This window comes from Dunckerocampus dactyliophorus, chromosome 1 (assembly GCF_027744805.1).
Source record: "Dunckerocampus dactyliophorus isolate RoL2022-P2 chromosome 1, RoL_Ddac_1.1, whole genome shotgun sequence".
Taxonomy (NCBI): domain Eukaryota; kingdom Metazoa; phylum Chordata; class Actinopteri; order Syngnathiformes; family Syngnathidae; genus Dunckerocampus; species Dunckerocampus dactyliophorus.
Genome location: NC_072819.1, coordinates 4,064,951 through 4,084,929, shown reverse-complemented (window position 1 = coordinate 4,084,929; position 19,979 = coordinate 4,064,951). Strand labels below are relative to the sequence as shown.

Here is a 19,979-nt window from a genome sequence, read left to right as displayed (position 1 = left end):
AGTCCTCCTTTTTTAGACGTTTTGACCCTTTTTGATATAAAGGGGTTTACTTTAAGTTAAAATAAAGTTGAGGTGGTTTATATCTTTAATGATTTAAGCAGTACGGCATGAAATTAGACAGAATTAATACGTCTTGATAAACTTTCCAAGTGCCTTTTTTCTGTTGTATATTAATAATATTTATTTATTTTTGTCCTGTCCAGCCATTGGGGCGGACAGTATTGTTGATCTTGATGCCCTTACATGCTAAACAGGGAAAAGTGTGAGATACTCTTCTCCTGGTGCAGAGATTCTGATTTGACTTTATTAAATGTTTATTGTTATGCGCATTTGGAGTGACAGCAGGCGGGGACAGAGAAGAAGAGAAAAGAAGACAGAGGGGGGACACTACAGGGAGAGATAACAACACCAGCAACAACAATAACAGCCACAGTGCTAATACTGCATCGAAACAGTCACACCGATTAGTGGTAACAATGGTAATTAAACGATTAACTATAATGGTGAACAAATTGACAATAACTGTTAATAATCTTATTTCCGACATCACCATCACTGTAATAAACCCAACAACATGATAACACCGTGGATAAATCAGTGAGTTATGTGGGGAAGTTGTGAGTATGTATATGTATATGTATATGTATATGTATATGTATATGTATATGTATATGTATATGTATATGTATATGTATATGTATACATTTACATTTACATTTACATTTACAGGTATCTCTGTAGGCGTGTATGTGTGTATGTGCTTCTTATGAATGACCCAAGCCCATTTATTTTTAGGGTTCACATTCAATAGCTTGCAATCCTTCAAATTGTTTAATTAAATTACCTTGTCTAATATAGTGTGCTTTGGTTTCCGTATAAAGTCAAAACTGAGCCTGTTGAACGTAGTGGGCTACTTGGAGTAAATTCCCTAATTATCCGTTTATATTTAGTACAGGCACTGTTTAGGGCGGACTTCATGTTTGTTTTTACGCCAGGCACCTTGCAGGGCAGCTAGACGTCCTTCGTAGGACCACAGAGCCAGTCGGAGTTCTGTTGTTGAGATGCTCGTGCGTGTCTGTTTGTCTGCGTTGGTGATAAAAGGTGGGTTGTGTTTCATTCTTACTTTCATGTTTATAAGTTTTTTAATTGTTCATTAACAACACTCATAAAAAGCTTTTGTGCGTCAACGTCCATTTTCTTTATATACTCCACATAGGCATCGTATCGATATTAAGGGCTCGTGTCAGTGTTGTATCGATACTCGCATGACCAGATAGATATTTTTAAATTCTCTTCTGCGTTTATATTAACATGTTTTGGGTTTTTGTTGTGTTGTTACACTGTTGTACTCATGTATTGGTATATGCAGGGGCGTGTTTACTCATTATTACCTAACAAGTGAATCACCTCAACGCTTTTACTGGAATTGATAAGACCATTCAGCGACAGTTCATATAGTTTACCGCTTTAATACTCACATCTTTGCGATGAAAAGCATCACTTTCAGCTTCATCTCTGCAACTACTGCATTCTCCGCGGCTGCTGCTGTCAAGAGCGTCTGGCTCTTGCCGTCCTCATGAGTCTGTTTGATGTGACTGTGAAAAAGGTTGACACCTTTGGTCGTTGTGTTAAAAAACTGTTTGTTTTCCTCTCGCCTTCTCCTCGTCTCCGCTCCACTGGGGTAACTCCTTCATTTTTTCCCCAAACCGTGCCAACAAGTAGGGTTGGGCATCGTTGGAATTTGAAAGATCCCGATTCCGGTTCCTAATGATTCTCGATTCCAAAGATTTTAAAAGGCAGCGTCACAAAAGTTTGCATGATTTAAAGAAGGGTGCTAACCAGAGTTATTTTTGTATAAAATGTCTGAATTTTTCTGTGATTTCTTTTAATTACATCAACTTTTTATCAACTTGACTATGAATTTCTGACAGGGATATGTTCAAACGTTGTATAAATATCAAAGCATTCAACTTGAATATAAATGTGATGAAGTTTCTTTTTACAGGAGTACACTTCCACAAAAGGTGTTTATTTTTGAAACATAGTGAACTTTGTTTTCTGCCTCAATGTGTAAAACATTTTTTTATTGCACCCTTATTTTGTTAAGAAAATGAAACAGGATATACTTATTTTGAAGGTTGTAATTGTGTTGTGTGGATTGAGAAGGTCCCTTGCCTGTTGCTAACAGGTGTACTGCGCAACTTCCAACTTCCTCATCAGCTAGCATCCTGAAACTGTGGGTTACATCGACATGAGACACATGTACTGTAATTTATTGTTGGACCTCCCTGATTCTGACTGCTTAGAGGAAGTTCGACATGGCGCATCAAAGACGAGGTACTGTGTTATTTCTACATCATGAATGTGTGAACATGAATCATGTTGGTCGTGCATCATATCATTGATCACAGACCGCTCTTTTTTTTTATGAAGCTAAGCTAAACTTTTTAGCCACGTCTTGTTTGCTGGTGCTCTCCGGCCTCTTCTCTGTTGGTGTTTGCGGCTATTTCTTCCGGTCTACGAAGTAAGCATCGAAACTAGGAATTGAAATAAAAAGATCTGAACAATCCCAGTAGAGTTCGAATGTTAGTCCCGGTTCCCTCAAGACTCAATGCCCAACCCTACCAACAAGTTTGTTTTGCCAGCGTCTTCTTGAATCAATCTGCACATGCGCAGTAACATGGAATAGTCCATTGCATGAGAAGGGAGGCCGGAGAGGTCAAAACAATCATGATAGATTACGCATTTTGATGTAGTTTTAAGCATGTGGATTAAGATTAAACAGTAATATGTGCTTTCAAGAAAAAAATCATTTTTTACAAGACGTTTGGGGTCCCTTTGCCTAATGGTAAGTCTGCTCCTGCTCAAAACATTTTTGTATGCATGTTTCAAATAAACTAAGGTAAAAGCTGGACTTTTCTAAAGTGTGTCTTTGTCTTCTTGTGTCCTGCAGACATCAGTAAACAACATATTCCCCACCGAGCAGCAGGAGTGAAAATCCAGGATGGAAAGCATTAAAAAGGAAGAGGAGGATGTGGACCCACAGGTCCCCAACTTAAAAGTGGAAGCGGAGGAGCCGCAACCCCTCCATATTAAAGAGGAAGAAGAGGAGCCACAGCCGCCCTACATGAACAAGGAAGAGGAGCCACACCCCTCCAACCTTAAAGAGGAAGCACCACACCCCCCCAACCTTAAAGAGGAAAAGCCGCAACCCCCCCACATTAAAGAGGAAGAGGAGGAGCCACGGCAGCCCCACATTAAAGAGGAAAAAGAGGGGCCACAGCCCCCCCACAGCATTAGTCAGAGAGGAGAGCATCTTGGAGGACTGGAGGAGTTCCCAGTGATTGTTGTCTCTGTGAAGAGTGAAGATGATGAAGGTGAAAGTGAGGAGAAGACAGAGGTGGAGCCTCCAAGCAGCAGCTCAACTCAACACATGACAACAGAAGCTGATGAAGACCACTGTGGAGGATCACAAGCACACAACCTCTTAGCTCCACTATCAGATAGTGACGACACAACGTCACACTCTCCTGACACTGATGATGAAGACTCTGAAGCTGACATGACATGTCACACTGACAACACACGCTGGAAATGCTCTCATTGTGACAAAACTTTTGTTCACAAGAGAAATCTGATACGACACATGAGGCACACAGGAGAGAAACCTTTCACTTGCTCAATTTGTGGTGAAAGATTCTCTATGCAGTCCAATTTGAAAGAACACACAAGAATACACACAGGAGAGAAACCTTTTCCTTGCACAGTGTGTGGTAAAAAATTCTCTCGACGATCAAATTTGAATATTCACGCAAAAACACACACTGGAGAGAAAGCTTTTCCTTGCACGGTGTGTGGTAAAAGATTCTCTCAAACAAGTAATTTAAAAAAACACACAACAATACACACTGGAGAGAAAGCCTTTCCTTGCATGGTGTGTGATACAAGATTCTGTAAAAAATATGATTTAAAAATACACACAAGAATACACACTGGAGAGAAACCTTTTCCTTGCACTGTGTGTGGTAAAAAATTCGCTCGGCCGTCAAATTTGAACATACACAAAAAAATACACACTGGCGAGAAAGCTTTTCTGTGCACAGTGTGTGGTAAAAGATTCTCTCAAACAGGTGATTTAAAGAGACACACAAGAATACACACTGGTGAGAAAGCTTTTGCTTGCACAGTGTGTGGTAAAAAATTCTCTCGACGGTCAAATTTGAACATACACGAAAAATTACACACTGGAGAGAAAGCTTTTCTGTGCACAGTGTGTGGTAAAAGATTCTCTCAAGGAAGTGATTTCAGAGGACACTTAAGAATACACACCGGAGAGAAAGATTTTCCTTGCATGGTGTGTGGTAAAAGATTCTGTAAAAAGTATAACTTAAAGATACACACAAGAATACACACTGGAGAGAAACCTTTTTCTTGCACTGTGTGCGGTAAAAGATTCTCTCAAACAAGTGATTTAAAAAAACACAAGAATACACACTGGAGAGAAACCTTTTCCTTGCACAAAGTGTGGTAAATGTTTTTCTCAAAAAGTTGCTTTAAGGACACACACAAGAATACTCACTGGTGAGAATCGTTTTCTTTGCACAGTGTGTGGTAAAAGTTTCGCAGAAGATTTCTTTGACCGGACACGCACAAGAACACACACGAGAGAAAAAATCTTTGCTTGTTCAATGTGTGGTCAGCGATTCACAAATAGCACAGGCTTGACTGAACACAGAAGAATCCACACTGGGGAGTATCTTAAACTTTTTTGAAAGGACGCTTCCAGCTGGATTTTGAAGAACATAGAGAAGTAGGAATAAGCAAGACAGTATTACTCTTTAAAAAAACTAAAGTTGTGTAAATAGCGACTTTTAACCTTGGTGACTGACGATGAAATGTTTGCAATGTTTATTTCATTCATCGCATGTATGAACACACTTTTCTTTCATAAACACACACAAGGGATTCCAGTGGGTTTGATGCCTAGCCAGAGTTGCGTCCGGAAGGGCATTTGGTGTAAAAGTCTAAAATCAATCAGCTGTAATGATATAATACAGTGGCATAAAAAGTATGTGACCTTTTTGGAATTTCATGGGTTTCTGAATAAATTTGGCATAAAATTTGATCTTCTCTTCATGTAAGTCAAACGAATTGATAAATACAATGTTTTATTATTGTGATCATTATTACTAACTATATTAGAATCACTTCTATCTGAAACTCAGGTTGATCTCTCAGTTCATTTGTGATGGAGTTGTGCTGGTCTGTGGTCCTAAGTCGAAACCAAGTCACATCTTTGGTTTGTATGCCTCCCTTGGCAAAATCTGCACAGGTTCTCAGCTTGAAAGCTTTCCTGATAATCAGCGAGACCTTGTGTACCTTTAAGATGAGTTTACTGTTGTTTAAGAATGGGAACATGCATTTGTCCTAGCTTGATATAAATTGTTTTATATCATTGTTTGTGTCAGCTGTATTAGATGTACAATGTGTGCATTAAAAATGTATACATTATGTATATCATCAAGTATAGTTCTCCCTCACGGGATTCTCTTGTTCTGCTGAGGTCTTCAACGCCCACATTGGCAGCGACAGTCAGACCTGGAGAGGCGTGATTGAATGCGCGCGGTACTTTGTTGATAGACTTCTGTGCTCCTCGCAGTTTGTCAACAACACCTTCTTCAAACATAAAGGTGTCCACGTGCACTTGGCAGCAGGACACCATTGGCCGCAGTTTGACGATCGACTTTGACCGTCGCAGCCGAGTGTGAAGCAGCTGGGATGAGAATCGGCAATTTCTAGTTGAAGCCCACAGTTCTTGACTGGGAAAGAGTGGAGTGCCATCTCTGGGTCGGGGATGAGATGATGCCCCAAGTGGTGGAGTTCAACTACCTCGGGGTCTTGTCCACGAGTGAGGGAAGGATGGAACATGTTATCAACAGGCAGATTGTTGCAGAGTCTGCAGTCATGCGACTGCATGAACTTTGGGTAGTGACCGAAAGGAAAGATCGTGGGTACAACCGAAATGAGTTTCCTCCGGAGAGTTGCTGGGGCCTTAGAAATAAGGTGAGAAGAACTGTCATCCGGGAGAAACTTGGAGTAGAACCGTTTGAGAGGAGCCAGATGAGGTGGCTCGGGCATCTGGTCAGGATGCCTCCCAGACCCTCCCTGCGGGGGTGTTCAAGGCACATCACGCCGGTTGGAGGCCTCAGGGAAGAACCAGGACACGTTGGAGAGACGAAGCCTCTCAACCGGCCTGGGCACGCCTCGGGATCTGTCGGGAGTAACTGGACACCATATGCCTGTTCAGCCTCTGTACTATGGTTAGGAGATCACTGGACAGAGATCAGGGCAGGGTGGCGTTAACACTGCTAATCCTCTTCATTTATAATAAATTAATGAATAATTTAGAAGAAATAACTTTTTGGGGATGGATTTATATTTACATTTTTTACATCCATGATTTCAACCAATTCAATTTTAACATACTGTCATCATTTTCACAATCAAAGTCTATTGCCTTGAGTACTCCAGCTTTACATTCTTTGACCATATATGGTAAGTCGTTTGTGGTATTATTGGTTTTATTTCACCAAATTAAATTAAAGTTGAGTTGGTTTTTAATATCTTCAATTAATCTAGTAAAGTAGGCAATATGATAAACTTTCAAAGTGCCCTTTTTCATGTTGTTTAAATGATGGTTCATTAATAATAATATGATTATTATATTATTTATTAATAATGCATCGAGGAAGTGACGTTGTAGAGCGCATGCGCACACTGACCACCACCTTTTGGAATACTGTATACCTTTTCCGTGTTTCCTTCGGAGACAAACACAATTGATAAATGTTAAAATGTGTAATGTGAACGACGCAGATATTAAGTGACAGCGGCAGACAGTTGCATTCATGTCAGAATGAACTCGTCTCAGTGAACGTCGAAGGTTAACGGGCTAGGTTAGCTTGCTCGGTGGGAACAAAGAGACCCGGAAGTTAGCAGCACATTGCCAAACAGAGATCAAGTGTGAGTGTAGTGTTGCGATTGTGTGAAAGTGTGTCAAGTACAACTGCTTGAGCGCGTTCGTGAATCAGCCTACTAACTGCGGCTGTTGAAGATGTTGGCTGAAGGCTGTTGGAAAGAACGATGGCAGAGTCCGAGGAGGAACTTTCTCGAACAAAAGACGAGAACGAGCGACAAAGTCAACTACGAGATGCTGTTTCAAGCAGCCTCAAATTGTGTTACGCAGAGCAGGTTAGTTTCTTTGTAATAGGATGTTTCTTTCTTTATAAGATGTTTAGCAGCTCAGTATTTGTTCATGAACACTACTCGTGAAAAGCTCCGTCAAGGTCAATTTTCTTGACGTACGCCACATATAAATGGAATTGTCTTCACCACCTTCCCACCAGCCACCTGGAAAGACTGACATCAAGCATGCCCAAACCCATTTTTGAGGTGATTAACAAGAATGGCGCAGCTACTCATGAGCGAGTACTTCTTTCAACGCTTTTTTTCTATTTTACGAGATTTGGGGTGTTTTTTAGCTGTGGTCTAAAACGTTTGATGAGCTGAAGAGCAGCCTATTTCACTTTAATGCTCGTTTGCCATAAAGTGCTTGCTCCAAACATTTTTTCTGTCACTCCCATTTCTTCTTTTTGCATTTTGATGCTTGACTTAGAACGTCCTTAAGACCAGTGCAAAATGTCAATTCTTGCAAATATTCAACTGGTCTTAAAATGTTTGTCTTAAAGTGTGTGTGTGTCTATGAAAAATATAATAATAACATAAGTGATTAATTTGGCCTGAAATGAATGTTGACAATAATATTGCTTGTCAATAATTTGTGGGACAATAAACATTTCGAAATGCACCTGCGTTGTTTTGTGATTGTGTTTGTGTACTCATATTTTTTCATGGTACCCAGTATCCAATCTCGTGTAGCGTCTCAGCTTGTGAGTTTGTGTCTCGTGAAACCCCCCTAATGTAGAAGCATCAGGACACCTTATGAGGTGTTTTATTTTTCACGTCTGTATATTACACTACTGCAGGTCAGCTGGAGGTACCCCTGTCTGCTGTGAGGGACACTAATAAGATCCTCCGAGTCATTGTCAGAACATATGCTGATGCAGGACAATGCCTCACGTGACAGAGAAAAGCTGGTCTTTTCTAAAGCATGTCTTTGTCTTCCTGTGTACCGCAGTGAAGACTATCTTTCCCTTGCGCAGCAGAAGTGGAACTCCGGGATGGAGCAGGAGGAGCCACAGCCCCACCACATAAAAGAGGAAGATGAGGAGCCACAGCCCCCCCCACATTAAAGAGGAAGAGGAGGATCACAGCATCAGACAGGAGGGAGAGCATCTCGGAGGACTGGAGGAGTTCCCAGTGATTGGTGTCACTGTGAAGAGTGAAGATGATAAAGATGAAAGTGAGGAGAAGAGAGAGGTGGAGCCTCCAAGCAGCAGCTCAACTCAACACATGACAACAGAAGCTGATGGAGACCACTGTGGAGGATCACAAGCACACAACCTCTTAGCTCCACTATCAGATAGTGATGACACAACGTCACACTCTCCTGACACTGATGATGAAGACTCTGAAGATGATTTGACATGTCACACTGACAACACACGCTGGAAATGCTCTCCATGTAACAAAACCTTTGGCGGAAAAGGAAAGCTGACAATACACATGAGACAGCACACAAGAGAGAAACCTTTCACCTGCTCAGTTTGTGGTAAAGGGTTCATTTCTAAGTCAAATTTGAACGTACACACAAGAACACACACTGGCGAGAAAGCTTTTCCTTGCACGGTGTGTGGTAAAAGATTCTCACAGCGGTCAAATTTGAACATACACACAAAAACACACAGTGGAGAGAAAGCTTTTCCTTGCATGGTGTGTGGTAAAAGATTCGCTCAAAACTTTATTTTAAAAAGACACACACGAATACACACTGGAGAGAAACCTTTTTCTTGCATAGTGTGCGGTAAAAGATTCTCTCAAAGCTTTATTTTAAAAAGACACAGAAGAATACACAATACACAATAGTATTTGTTCTATGGTGTTTGTGGAAAAAAAATTCTCTCCTCTCAGAACGTAACTTTGATAGGACACACTAGAACACACCAGAGCAGTGGTCATGAACCTTTTTGTGCCTAAGATCCCCGGTCTTGGCTGTGAACCTGCGCAAGTTCTGTGAAAAAGTGTTTGCCCCCTTCCTGATTTCTTTTTCTTTTTTTTTTTTTTTTTTTACATGTTTGTTACACTTGAATGTTTCAGATCATCAAACAAATGTAAGTAGTAGTCAATGACAACACAGCTTAACCGAAAATGCAGTTTTTAAATGAAACTTTTTATTATTAAGAGAGAAAAACAATCCAAACCTAAATGGCCCTGTGTGAAAAAGTGATGAGCCCTACACGTAATAACTGGTTGCTAGGCCACCCTGAGCAACAACAACTGCAATCAAGCGTTTACAATAACTTGCAATGAGTCTCTTACAGTGGAGCTGTGGAGAAATTTTGGCTCATTCTTTTCAGTTGTTGTATTTCAGCCACATTGGAGGTTTTTCCAGCATGAAGTGCCTTTTTAAGGTCATGCAACATTCTCCTTCAGGATTTTTTTGGTAGACAGCAGAATTAATGGTTCCATTTATCACAACAAGTGTTCCAGGTCCTGAAGCAGCAAAACAACCCCACACCATCACACGACAATGCTGCATAACTTTTACAGCAGATGTAAAAGTTATGCAGTCATACCACAACACCATTTTCCCAAAGGTCTTAGGGATCATCAAGGTGTTTTCTGGCAAAATGTAAACGAGCCTTTTTTTTTTTTTGTTTAGCAGTGGTTTTGGTCTTGGAACTCTGCCATGCAGGCCGTTGCCCAGTGTCTTTCTTATGGTGGAGGCATCAACACTGAACTTAACTGAGGCAAGTGAGGCCTGCAGTTCTTTGGATGTTGTTTTGGGGTCTTTTGTGACCTCTTAATGAGTCGTCGCTGCGCTCTTGGGGTCATTTTGGTTGGTCGGCCACTCCTGGGAAGGTTCACCACTGTTCCATGTTTTGGCCATTCGTGGATAATGGCTCTCACTGTGGTTTGCTGGAGTACCAAAGCTTTAGAAATGGCTTTCTAACCTTTTCCAGACTGATAGATCTCAATTAATTTCTTTCGGGGAGGGGAATCACCTTTTCACACAGGGCCATGTAGGTGTTCATTTTTTTCCTCCTTTAATAATACAAACTTTCATTGAAAAACTGCATTTTGTGTTCATTTGTGTTGTCATTGACTAATATTAAAATTTGTTTGATGAGCCTAAACATTTAAGTGTGACAAACATGCAAAAAAAATAAATCAGGAAGAGGGCAAACACTTTCACTTCACTGTATAATTTGAAGTTTATTAATAGTAAAAAAAAAAAATTGGCGACTCTAAATTGTCCATAGGTGTGAATGTGAGTGTGAATGGTTGTTTGTCTATATGTGCCCTGTGATTGGCTGGCAAACAGTCCAGGGTGTACCCCGCCTGTCGCCCGAAGTCAGCTGGGATAGGCTCTAGCATGCCCCCGCGAAAACCAATGAGGAGAAGCTGAATACAAAATGTATGGATAAGTAATAGTAAAAAAAAAAAAAAAAAAGTAATTCAGGAAGTGACGTCTCTGAAGAGACTGCATTACGCAGGCGCACACCGCCCACCACCTTTGGAAATATTTCCGGGTTCCATTCGGAGGAAAACACGAATGATAATTGTTACAAAAATATTACTTACTATTGAGATACAGATTATTAAAGTCAGGTTAAACTATTCTCATTGAACATCGAAGCTTCTCAAGCTTAGCTTGCTAGCTGCTAACAATGAGACCCCTAAGCTATCAACCATCGCTAAGCAGTGTTTTGATTGCGTAAGGAACAAATGCTGAGAGCGGTGGTGAATCATCTGCGGCTGTTGAATAAATTGTCATGTGAAAAAGAACGATAGCAGAGTGCGAGAAGGAACTTTCGAACAAAAGAGAACAAGCGACAACGTCAACTACTGGTCGCTGTTTTCAAGAAGCCTCAGTTTGTGTTCCACAGGTAAGTTCCATTCTTACTCCCACATATTTATAAGCTTTCTATTTGTTCATTTTCTTTGTGCACTCCACATATTATTCGTGTTGATATCGGGGTCATGCCAGTGTCGGATTGACACTCGCGTGACGAGATAGATATTTGTTTAAGTATCTTCTGTGCTTATATTAACAAATATGTGTGTTGTATCTTCCATAACTTATAAAAATGATACAACAGACGGACTCGGGCTTGTCTTCAAAATAATTTGTTTACTGCAAGGCGGCGGCCATTTTGAACAGAGTGCAGTATGTATCACTACGCACACACGGTGTTTCAGGAACAACCAGTATTACTCCGAAAGGAAAAATAGGTCCATACACTAGGGAATCCAGTCTCCAGGGTTCTTTGATACCCTGATGTGATTAAAACGAAGACGTAAAGGTAATACATGATGGTTGCAATATAAATTAATCGCAATAATAGAACATCAAGCCGTACAGAGGCTTGTACTACAAAGCAGAATTTCTCCTTATCCAGGATAAATTAGAGGATTAGCGTCGGATATGTAGTACGACAAAGATGGTTACCTTCTTAGTAGGATATGTTACTTATTAGGTAACCTGTTCTGTTGAGATTAAATTTGGCAATAAGAGGTCAAAGTTGATAAACGCCCCGCCCACAGATTAATCAGTTGTCTCTGAAAATGTTGTCAGTGTTTCCCACAGGTCTGCTGTTTGTGTGGCTGAGAGGAGGGGGGCTAGATGACGCCATTTTCTGTTGTAATTGGCACTGCCAGCAAAGCTCACAGTTTGTGCGTGGACGGGTGAAATGGATGGAACCTTTTGCTTTGTCTCATAAAAAATGTGCGGCATGATTTCATGTTTTAAAAACCTTATTTTTCCAGGAAGTTATTGACTTGTAGGTGTTGGTTTCAGTTGGTGCCTCAGGAAGACGTGCGTGCGCCTTATAACGCGCACGGGCAATTAAAAAAAACATTCATGTTGTTTCCTGGGCTCCATGTAAGTGTGCGCTAGATTAAAAATATAATTTAAAACATATATCTAATATACAGTATCACTATATTGTGCGTCCAGTTCCTACTGGAGTACCTGGCGTGCCTTGTGAGGTCTTTGTGAATTACATTTCAAGTTATGTGTTTGTTGTTAGCGATTAGTCGTCATTACCCGTTTTGGAATGGTAGTTCATTGTGGATGTGTGTTAATGTACATGTTTATCCTTTGTGAGTCGTGAGTAAGACTGTCATTGTGTTTGATGACTGTCCTTTTGCACTGTGTTGCAAACTGAAGAGTGCCTTCCTTCAGCAAGCTAAAGTGCTTCTGACTTTGCAGACTATCATTGCCAGCTACTGGATGGAGTTCTAAAGACAAGCCACTCAGAAATATCATTATCGTGTGAATGTGGGCTAGGGTGGAAAAATAACGCCAAATCTATTTAGAAAAATTGTGTATTTATCAGGAAAACAATAGCACAGGTAGCAGAGTAACCGTGCATGTTTTGACACATTTTTACTCGTGAGCTGCGGTTCAGGAGTAAAAAGAGTTAGTTTCGCCGAACAAATAATTTTACAGTCATGTAAAAGCTTTACGACATTTTAGGAGGTGTTTTCCCCCGCATGTATACTAGGTGTGTAATAACTCGTTTCAGTAACGATTCGATTCGTATTATGATTCGTGTTTGCCGATATGATTCAAGGACGATAGTGGTTCATCTAGGACGATCCGATCCGAAATGATTCAGTAACTTTGAAACGATTCAGTAACTTTTAATCGATTCAGTAACTTTTCAGCCAAAAATTCAACCAGTGTAACTGTGAAATAAATACCTGGATACTGGACAGTGCAGGTGAAGCTTCCAACATGATTGGAATATAAATCGATGCATCGATGGAGTGAATGAATCGTTACACCGCTACTGTAAGCTATACTACTCCATATGTGAGCTGACCGCCGTGAGGGACACTGATGAAATCCTCAGAGACATTGTCAGAACATATGTTGGTGCAAGACGATGCCTCACGTGATGGTGCAAAACTGTACTTTTAAAAAGCATGTCTTTCTCTTCCTGTGTCCTGCAGACGTCAGTGAAGAACATCTTCCCTCTGAGCAGCAGGAGTGGAACGGCAGGATGGAGAAGGATGAGCCACAGCCCTCCCTCACTAAAGAGGAAGAGGAGGAGCCACAGTATCTCCTCATTAAAGAGGAGGAGCTACAGCCCCCCCACGTTAAAAAGGAATCGGGGGAGCCACAGCCCCCCCATGTTAAAGAGGAAGAGGAGGAGCACAGCATCAGTCAGGAGGGAAAGCATCTTGAAGGACTGGAGGAGTTCCCAGTGATTGGGGTCCCTGTGAAGAGTGAAGATGATGAAGGTGAAAGTGAGGAGGAGCCTCCAAGCAGCAGCTCAACTCAACACATGACAACAGAAGCTGATGGAGACCACTGTGGAGGATCACAAGCACACAACCTCTTAGCTCCACTATCAGATAGTGACGACACAACGTCACACTCTCCTGACACTGATGACGAAAACTCCAAAGCTGATATGACATGTCACACTGACAACACACGCTTTAAATGCTCTCAATGTGACAAAACCTTTGCTAGCAAGGGCAATCTGAAAAAGCACGCGAGACTTCACACAGGAGAGAAACCTTTCACCTGCTCGGTTTGTGGTAAAAGTTTCTCTGACCAATCAAATTTGAAAGCACACACTAGAATTCATACTGGAGAGAAACCTTTTTCTTGCACAGTGTGTGGTAAAGGTTTCTCTCGGAAGATATCTTTGATAGAACACACAAGAATACACACTGGGGAGAAACCTTTCTCCTGCGCATTTTGTGGTAAAAGTTTCACTCACAAGATAACTTTGACAGTACACACAAGAACACACACTGGCAATAAACCTTTTTCTTGCATGGTGTGTGGTAAATGTTTCTCTCGAAAGATATCTTTGGCAGAGCACACAAAAACACACACACAAACACAGACAAGGGAGAAACCTTTTCCTTGCATGGTGTGTGGTACAAAATTCTCTAAGCGGACACATTTGAAGCAACATACAAGAATACACACAGGAGAGAAACGTTTTTCTTGCATGGTGTGTGGTAAAAGGTGCTCTAGGCGATCACATTTGGAAGAACACACAAAAATACATAGTGGTGATAAACCTTTTCCTTGCACCTTGTGTAGTAAAAGTTTCTATAAAAAAGATGATTTGAAAAGACACACAAGAATACACACTGGAGAGAAACCTTTTCCTTGCATGGTGTGTGGAAAAAGGTTCTCTCGGCAGTCACAAGTGAAAGTACACACACGAATACACACTGGAGAGAAACCTTTTTCCTGCACAGTTTGTGGTAAAAGTTTCTCACACAAGATGTCTTCAATAGGACACACAAGAACACACACTTGAGAAAAAACTTTTTTTGTTCAATGTGTGGTCCGCGATTCACAAATAGTACAAACTTGACTGAACACAAGACTTTTTTGAAAGGATGCATCCAGCTGGATTTCAAAGAACACAATAAGGGAAGTTTACACAATTTAGCAAATCGGTTTTACTCTTGAAAAAAAAATAAGTTATGTAGAAGAACGACGTCTAATGTTGCTGACATTATGATGAAATGTTTGTTTGTTTCATCTATCACGTGTCTTTGTTTTTAGACTTGAGAATTGCATATTTGACCCTCTTGTACCTTAAAACAGGATACAATGTCACTCTTCCACTTCAATGTCTCCTGTGGTGCACTTCTTGAAACACAAATAGACTTTCAGACACTACAGAAAAAATCCCATCGGTGTCTGTCAAGCACCAGCATCTCTGAGGCTCATTCAGCATACAATACCAGTCTCACCCACTTGGTGGCATAACCCAAGTTCTCAGAGAATCGGCAAAAACCTTTTTTGGGATGCAGTTCCAAAGGGAATCACAATTTTTAAATCCATGATTTCAGCCATTTTAATAATCAAAATATATTACTTTGTCCGCCATCTTTATATTATTTGACCGTAATGTTTTTTTTCATTTAATGTTTATTTCGCCAAAGGGTTGTATTGAATGTAAATAGTCATGATAAATACCTTGATAAACTTCCAAAGTGCCTGTTTTCTGCTGTACGTATAATTTCAAGTTCATTAATAATAGTAGTCATTCAGGAAGTGACGTTCATGGAGACGTCGAATAACGCATGCGCACACTGGCCGCTACGTTTTTTCCGGGTACCCTTCGGAGAAAAACAAGTGATAAATGGTTTAAAAAAAATTATGTGAAAGACACAGAGATGAAGTGATAGTGAGAGACAGTTTTATTTATGTGAGGATAAACTTTCGAAGCTTCTCAAGCTAGCTTAGCTTGCTAGCTGCTAACAAAGAGACCCGGAATCTATCAACACATCGCTAAGCTGCTGTTGAAGAAACATTTGTAGTGGGAGAAAGAACCATAGCAGAGTACGAGGAGAACTTTCTCGAATAAAAGAGGAGAAGGAGCGACAACGTCAACTACTGGACGTTGTTTTCAAGAAGCCTCAAATTGGGTTACACGGAGCAGGTTAGTTTCATTCTTACTCTCACTTGTTTAAAAGCTTTCTATTTGTTCATTAAACACTACATTGGAAGAATTTCTACGTCGAAGTCCATTTTCTTTATGCACTCCACATATCCATCGTATTGATATCAAGAGGTGGTGCCAGTGTGGGATCGACACTAGCGTGACGAGATAGATATTTTTATATTCTGTTATGTGTTTATATTCACAAATATGTGTTTTTGTGAACTCGTATCTTTGATAACTTGTAAAAATAGGAAAAACGGACGGACTCGGGCTTGACTTCAACAGTTTGTTTACTGCAAGGCGGCGGCCATTTTGAACAGAGTGCAGTTTGTATCACTACGCACACACGGTGGTTCAGGAACAACCAGTATTACTCCGAAAGGGAAAAATAGGTCCATACAATACAGGATCCAGTCTTCTGGGTTCTTTCATACAATATTAATCAATCACACTAGCAGAACATCAAGCTGTACAGAGGCCTGTACTACAAAGCAGGATTTCTTCTTAACCAGGATAACTTAGATCACATGTGTCAAACTCGTGCCCTCGAGGGCCGAGACGCTGCAGGTTTTCTCTCCAACCAGTTTCTTCAGCAGGTGATTTAATTGATGAGCTCCTTCCCTCAAACTGAAGGTGTTGATCATTAAAATCACCTGCTTTAGTGACTGGCTGGAAAGAAAACCTGCAGTGTCTCGGCCTCCATGGCACGAGTTTGACACCCCTGACTGAGATGATGTCTGATGTCTGTCATGATTGGCCATGCCAGCAAAACTCAGTGTTTTGTGCACGGACGGTTGAAAAGAATGGAGCCTTTTGCTTTGTCTCATAAAAAATGTACAGTATGATTTCATGTTTTAAAAACCTCCTTTATCTATAAAGTTATTGACTTGTAGGTGTTGGTTTCAGTTTGTGCCGCGGTAGACGTGCGTGCCCCTTATAACACGCATGGGCAATTAAAAAAACATTCATGTTTCCTGGGCTCCATGTAAATGTGCAGAAAATGTTAAATATAATTTCAAACATGATATCTATCTAATATATCACTATATTGTGCGTCCAGTTCCCGCTGGGGTACAGCATGCCTTGTGAGGTCTTTGTAAATGACATTGCTAGTTTAATGTTTATGTGTGTTAATTTAAATTTTAGAAGTTTATTTTTTGTGAGTTGTAAGACTGCTGTGTTTGATGAGTGTCCTTTTGCACTGTGTTGTCAAGCTAGTTGTTGGCTATCGCTTGCAAATTGAAGAGCGCCTTCCTTCAGCAAGCTCAAGTGCTTCGGACCCTGCAGAGTAACAATGCCATCTACTGGCTGGAATTGTAAAGACAAGCCACTCAGAAATGTCTTTTGTCACGTGGATGTGAGCAGATAGCGCCAAATCTATTTTAAAAATACGTATTTATCAGGAAAACAATGGCACAGGCAGCACAGTAGTGGTGCATGTTTTGACATATTATTACCCTTTTGTGTGCAGCGGTTCAGGAGGAGAAAGAGCTTAGCCAAATAAAAACTACAATTATGTAAAAGCATTAGGACACCTCAGGAGGTGCTCCCCCCCTGGTGGGACCCTGACTGCTGTGAGCAACACTGATGACATCCTCAGAGTCATTGTCAGAACATATGCTGGTGCAGGACAATGCCTCGCGTGACTGAGCAAAGCTGGACTTTTCTAAAGCATGTCTTTGTCTTCCTGTGTCCTGCAGATGTCAGTGAAGAACAACTCGAGTATGGAGCAGAAGGAGCCACAGCCACCCCACATTAAAGAGGACGAGGAGGAGCCGCAGTACCTCTCCATTAAAGATGAAGAAGAGGAGCCACAGCCCCCCCATATTAAAAAGGAAGAGGAGGATCACAGCATCAGTCAGGAGGGAGACTATTTTGAAGGACTGGAGGAGTTCCCAGTGATTTGTGTCACTGTGAAGAGTGAAGATGATGAAGGTGAAAGTGAGGAGAAGAAAGAGGTGGAGCCTCCAAGCAGCAGCTCAACTCAACACATGACAACAGAAGCTGATGGAGACCACTGTGGAGGATCACAAGCACACAACCTCTTAGCTCCACTATCAGATAGTGACGACACAACGTCACACTCTCCTGACACTGATGATGAAGACTCTGAAGCTGATTTGACATCTCACACTGACAACTCCTGCTGGAAATGCTCTCAATGTGACAAAACCTTTAGCAGCAAGGGAAATCTGCAAAGACACATGACACGTCACACTGGAGAGAAACATTTTACCTGCTCAATTTGTTGTAAAAGAGTCATTGGGAAGTCAAATTTGAAATCCCACAGAAAAATGCACACTGGAGAGAAACCTTTTCCTTGTACAGTGTGTGGTAAAAGTTTTTCTCGGAAGATATCTGTGAGAGCACACACAAGAAGACACACTGGCGATAAGCCTTTTTTTTGCACGGTGTGTGGTAAAAGATTCTTTCAGCAGTCAGATTTGAAAGTACACACAAGAAGACACACTGGTGATAAACCTTTTCCTTGCACGGTGTGTGGTAAAAGTTTCTATCAAAAAGATGATTTAAAAAAACACTTAAGAATACACACTGGAGAGAAACCTTTTCCTTGCCCAGTGTGTGGTAAAAGTTTCTCCCGGAGGATATCTTTGACAGAACACACAAAAACACACACCGGAGAGAAACCTTTTCCTTGCACAGTGTGTGGTGCAAGATTCTCTCAGCGGGGACATTTGAAAGAACACACAAGAATACACACAGGAGAGAAACGTTTTTCTTGCATGGTGTGTGGTAAAAGGTTCTCTCGGCGGTCACATTTGGACGCACACACAATACGACACAGTGGCGATAAACTTTTTCCTTGCACGATGTGTGGTAAAAGTTTCTCTAAAAAAGATGATTTAAACAGACACACAAGAATACACACTGGAGAGAAACCTTTTCCCTGCTTGGTGTGCGGTAAAAGGTTCTCTCGGCAGTCACAAGTGAAAGAACACACACGTATACACAGTGGAGAGAAACCTTTTTCCTGCGCAGTTTGTGCTAAAAGCTTCTCTAAGAAGATATCTTTGATAGGGCACACAAGAACGCACACTTGAGAAAAAACGTCTTGTTCAATGTGTGGTCAGCGATTCACAAATAGTACAAACTTGACTGAACACAAGACTTTTGAAAGGACGCGTCCAGGTGGATTTCAAAGAACACAATCAGGGAAGTACAATTTAGCAAGACAGTCTTACTTTTGGAAAAAGCTAAAGTTGTGCAGAAGATTGACTTCTAATGTTGCTAACTTACATTATGATGAAATGTTTGTTTGTTTCATCTATCTCGTGTCTTTGTTTTAGACTAGAGCGTTACATATTTGGCCCTCTTGTACCTTAGAACAGGATACAATGTCACTCTCCTGTGTTGCACTTGTGGAAACGTGCAGCATTGTCTGCAAATGAAGGATCATTGAGGCAAGTTTTTGCTGTTCTTCCAAATAACTGACAGGTGCTGAATAAGAGTGTGTTTCAGGTACATATGGAATGAGATGAGCAGCGCTCTCTGCATATTTGGACCGTGAATCAGGTAGAGGCTCTCCAAGACTCTGGTCTTCAACCACGCCTTGTCATTGCTTGTTAAATCATGGGTATCCGAAGTGTGGCCCATGGCTGTTTTATTATTGTCCTGTGGCACATTCTAAAAAGATAATTTAATAATAAAAAACAATAAAAATTGACAAAACAACAGGAATTTTACATGGTTGTACAGTCGTCCCCCATTTTTAATTGCATCGTTAGCTGTCATCCACATACATCCCGATCATATACATGCACACACAAACACCCCTCAGGGACAAAGAGCCCAGCCCTTCAGAGCTGTCCTCTTTTATTTATGTGTTTATATTTTTAATTGCATAATAGACACAATCCCATTTTACCACATACGCAGGTGAAGCGGGCTGGATTGGGGTACCTCCTGCCTATTCTGCGGCGCCTGTTCGCCGGGGTTGGGGATGTGGCTGTGGACTTGTCCGCTGCGCGGCGCGGCGGCCTGGCTTGTGGGGTGTTTTTGTCTGGTTCGCCTGCCCTTCCCAGGGGTGGCCCGTTGGGGCCGGTTGATGCCGGGGCTAGCGGAACGTGGGCACTTCTGAGCGCTTGGGGGGGGATTTGGCAGTCTCCGGGGGGCGGTGCCCGTGCTTCTGGTGGCCTGCATGCAGCTGTGTTGGCTGCTGGGGGGCCGGGCTGTCTAGGGGGGTGGGGCTTGGTCCTGCTCGTGAGGACCGTGGGCCTGGGGCCGGGTCTGTCGGGCGCTTGGGCGTTTGTCGTCGCTGGTCGTTGTGCTTTGCTGGGCCACTGTCTGCATCTTTGCCTCCCCCCGGTCTGTCTGCGGGCTTGTCGGGAGGTGGTGCTCCGGTGCGCG

General features: G+C 41.6%; 2 protein-coding genes and 1 pseudogene across 2 annotated transcripts; all 3 read left to right on the top strand.

Moving 5' to 3' along the window:
• Positions 1–1,033: 1,033 nt before the first annotated feature.
• On the top strand, positions 1,034–5,406 carry LOC129175361 (gastrula zinc finger protein XlCGF57.1-like; annotated as a pseudogene).
• Positions 5,407–6,791: 1,385 nt separating this feature from the next.
• LOC129176820 (zinc finger protein OZF-like) lies at positions 6,792–14,779 on the top strand. Its single transcript, XM_054767260.1, has 3 exons — positions 6,792–7,251; positions 8,198–11,069; positions 13,141–14,779. The coding sequence occupies exon 3, from the start codon at positions 13,191–13,193 to the stop codon at positions 14,472–14,474; it is 1,284 nt and encodes a 427-aa protein (XP_054623235.1). The 5' UTR covers positions 6,792–7,251; positions 8,198–11,069; positions 13,141–13,190; the 3' UTR covers positions 14,475–14,779.
• A 150-nt stretch (positions 14,780–14,929) lies between these two features.
• LOC129176724 (zinc finger protein OZF-like) lies at positions 14,930–19,678 on the top strand. The gene is made up of 2 exons (XM_054767051.1): positions 14,930–15,608; positions 17,312–19,678. The coding sequence occupies exon 2, from the start codon at positions 17,312–17,314 to the stop codon at positions 18,671–18,673; it is 1,362 nt and encodes a 453-aa protein (XP_054623026.1). The 5' UTR covers positions 14,930–15,608; the 3' UTR covers positions 18,674–19,678.
• Positions 19,679–19,979: the final 301 nt, after the last annotated feature.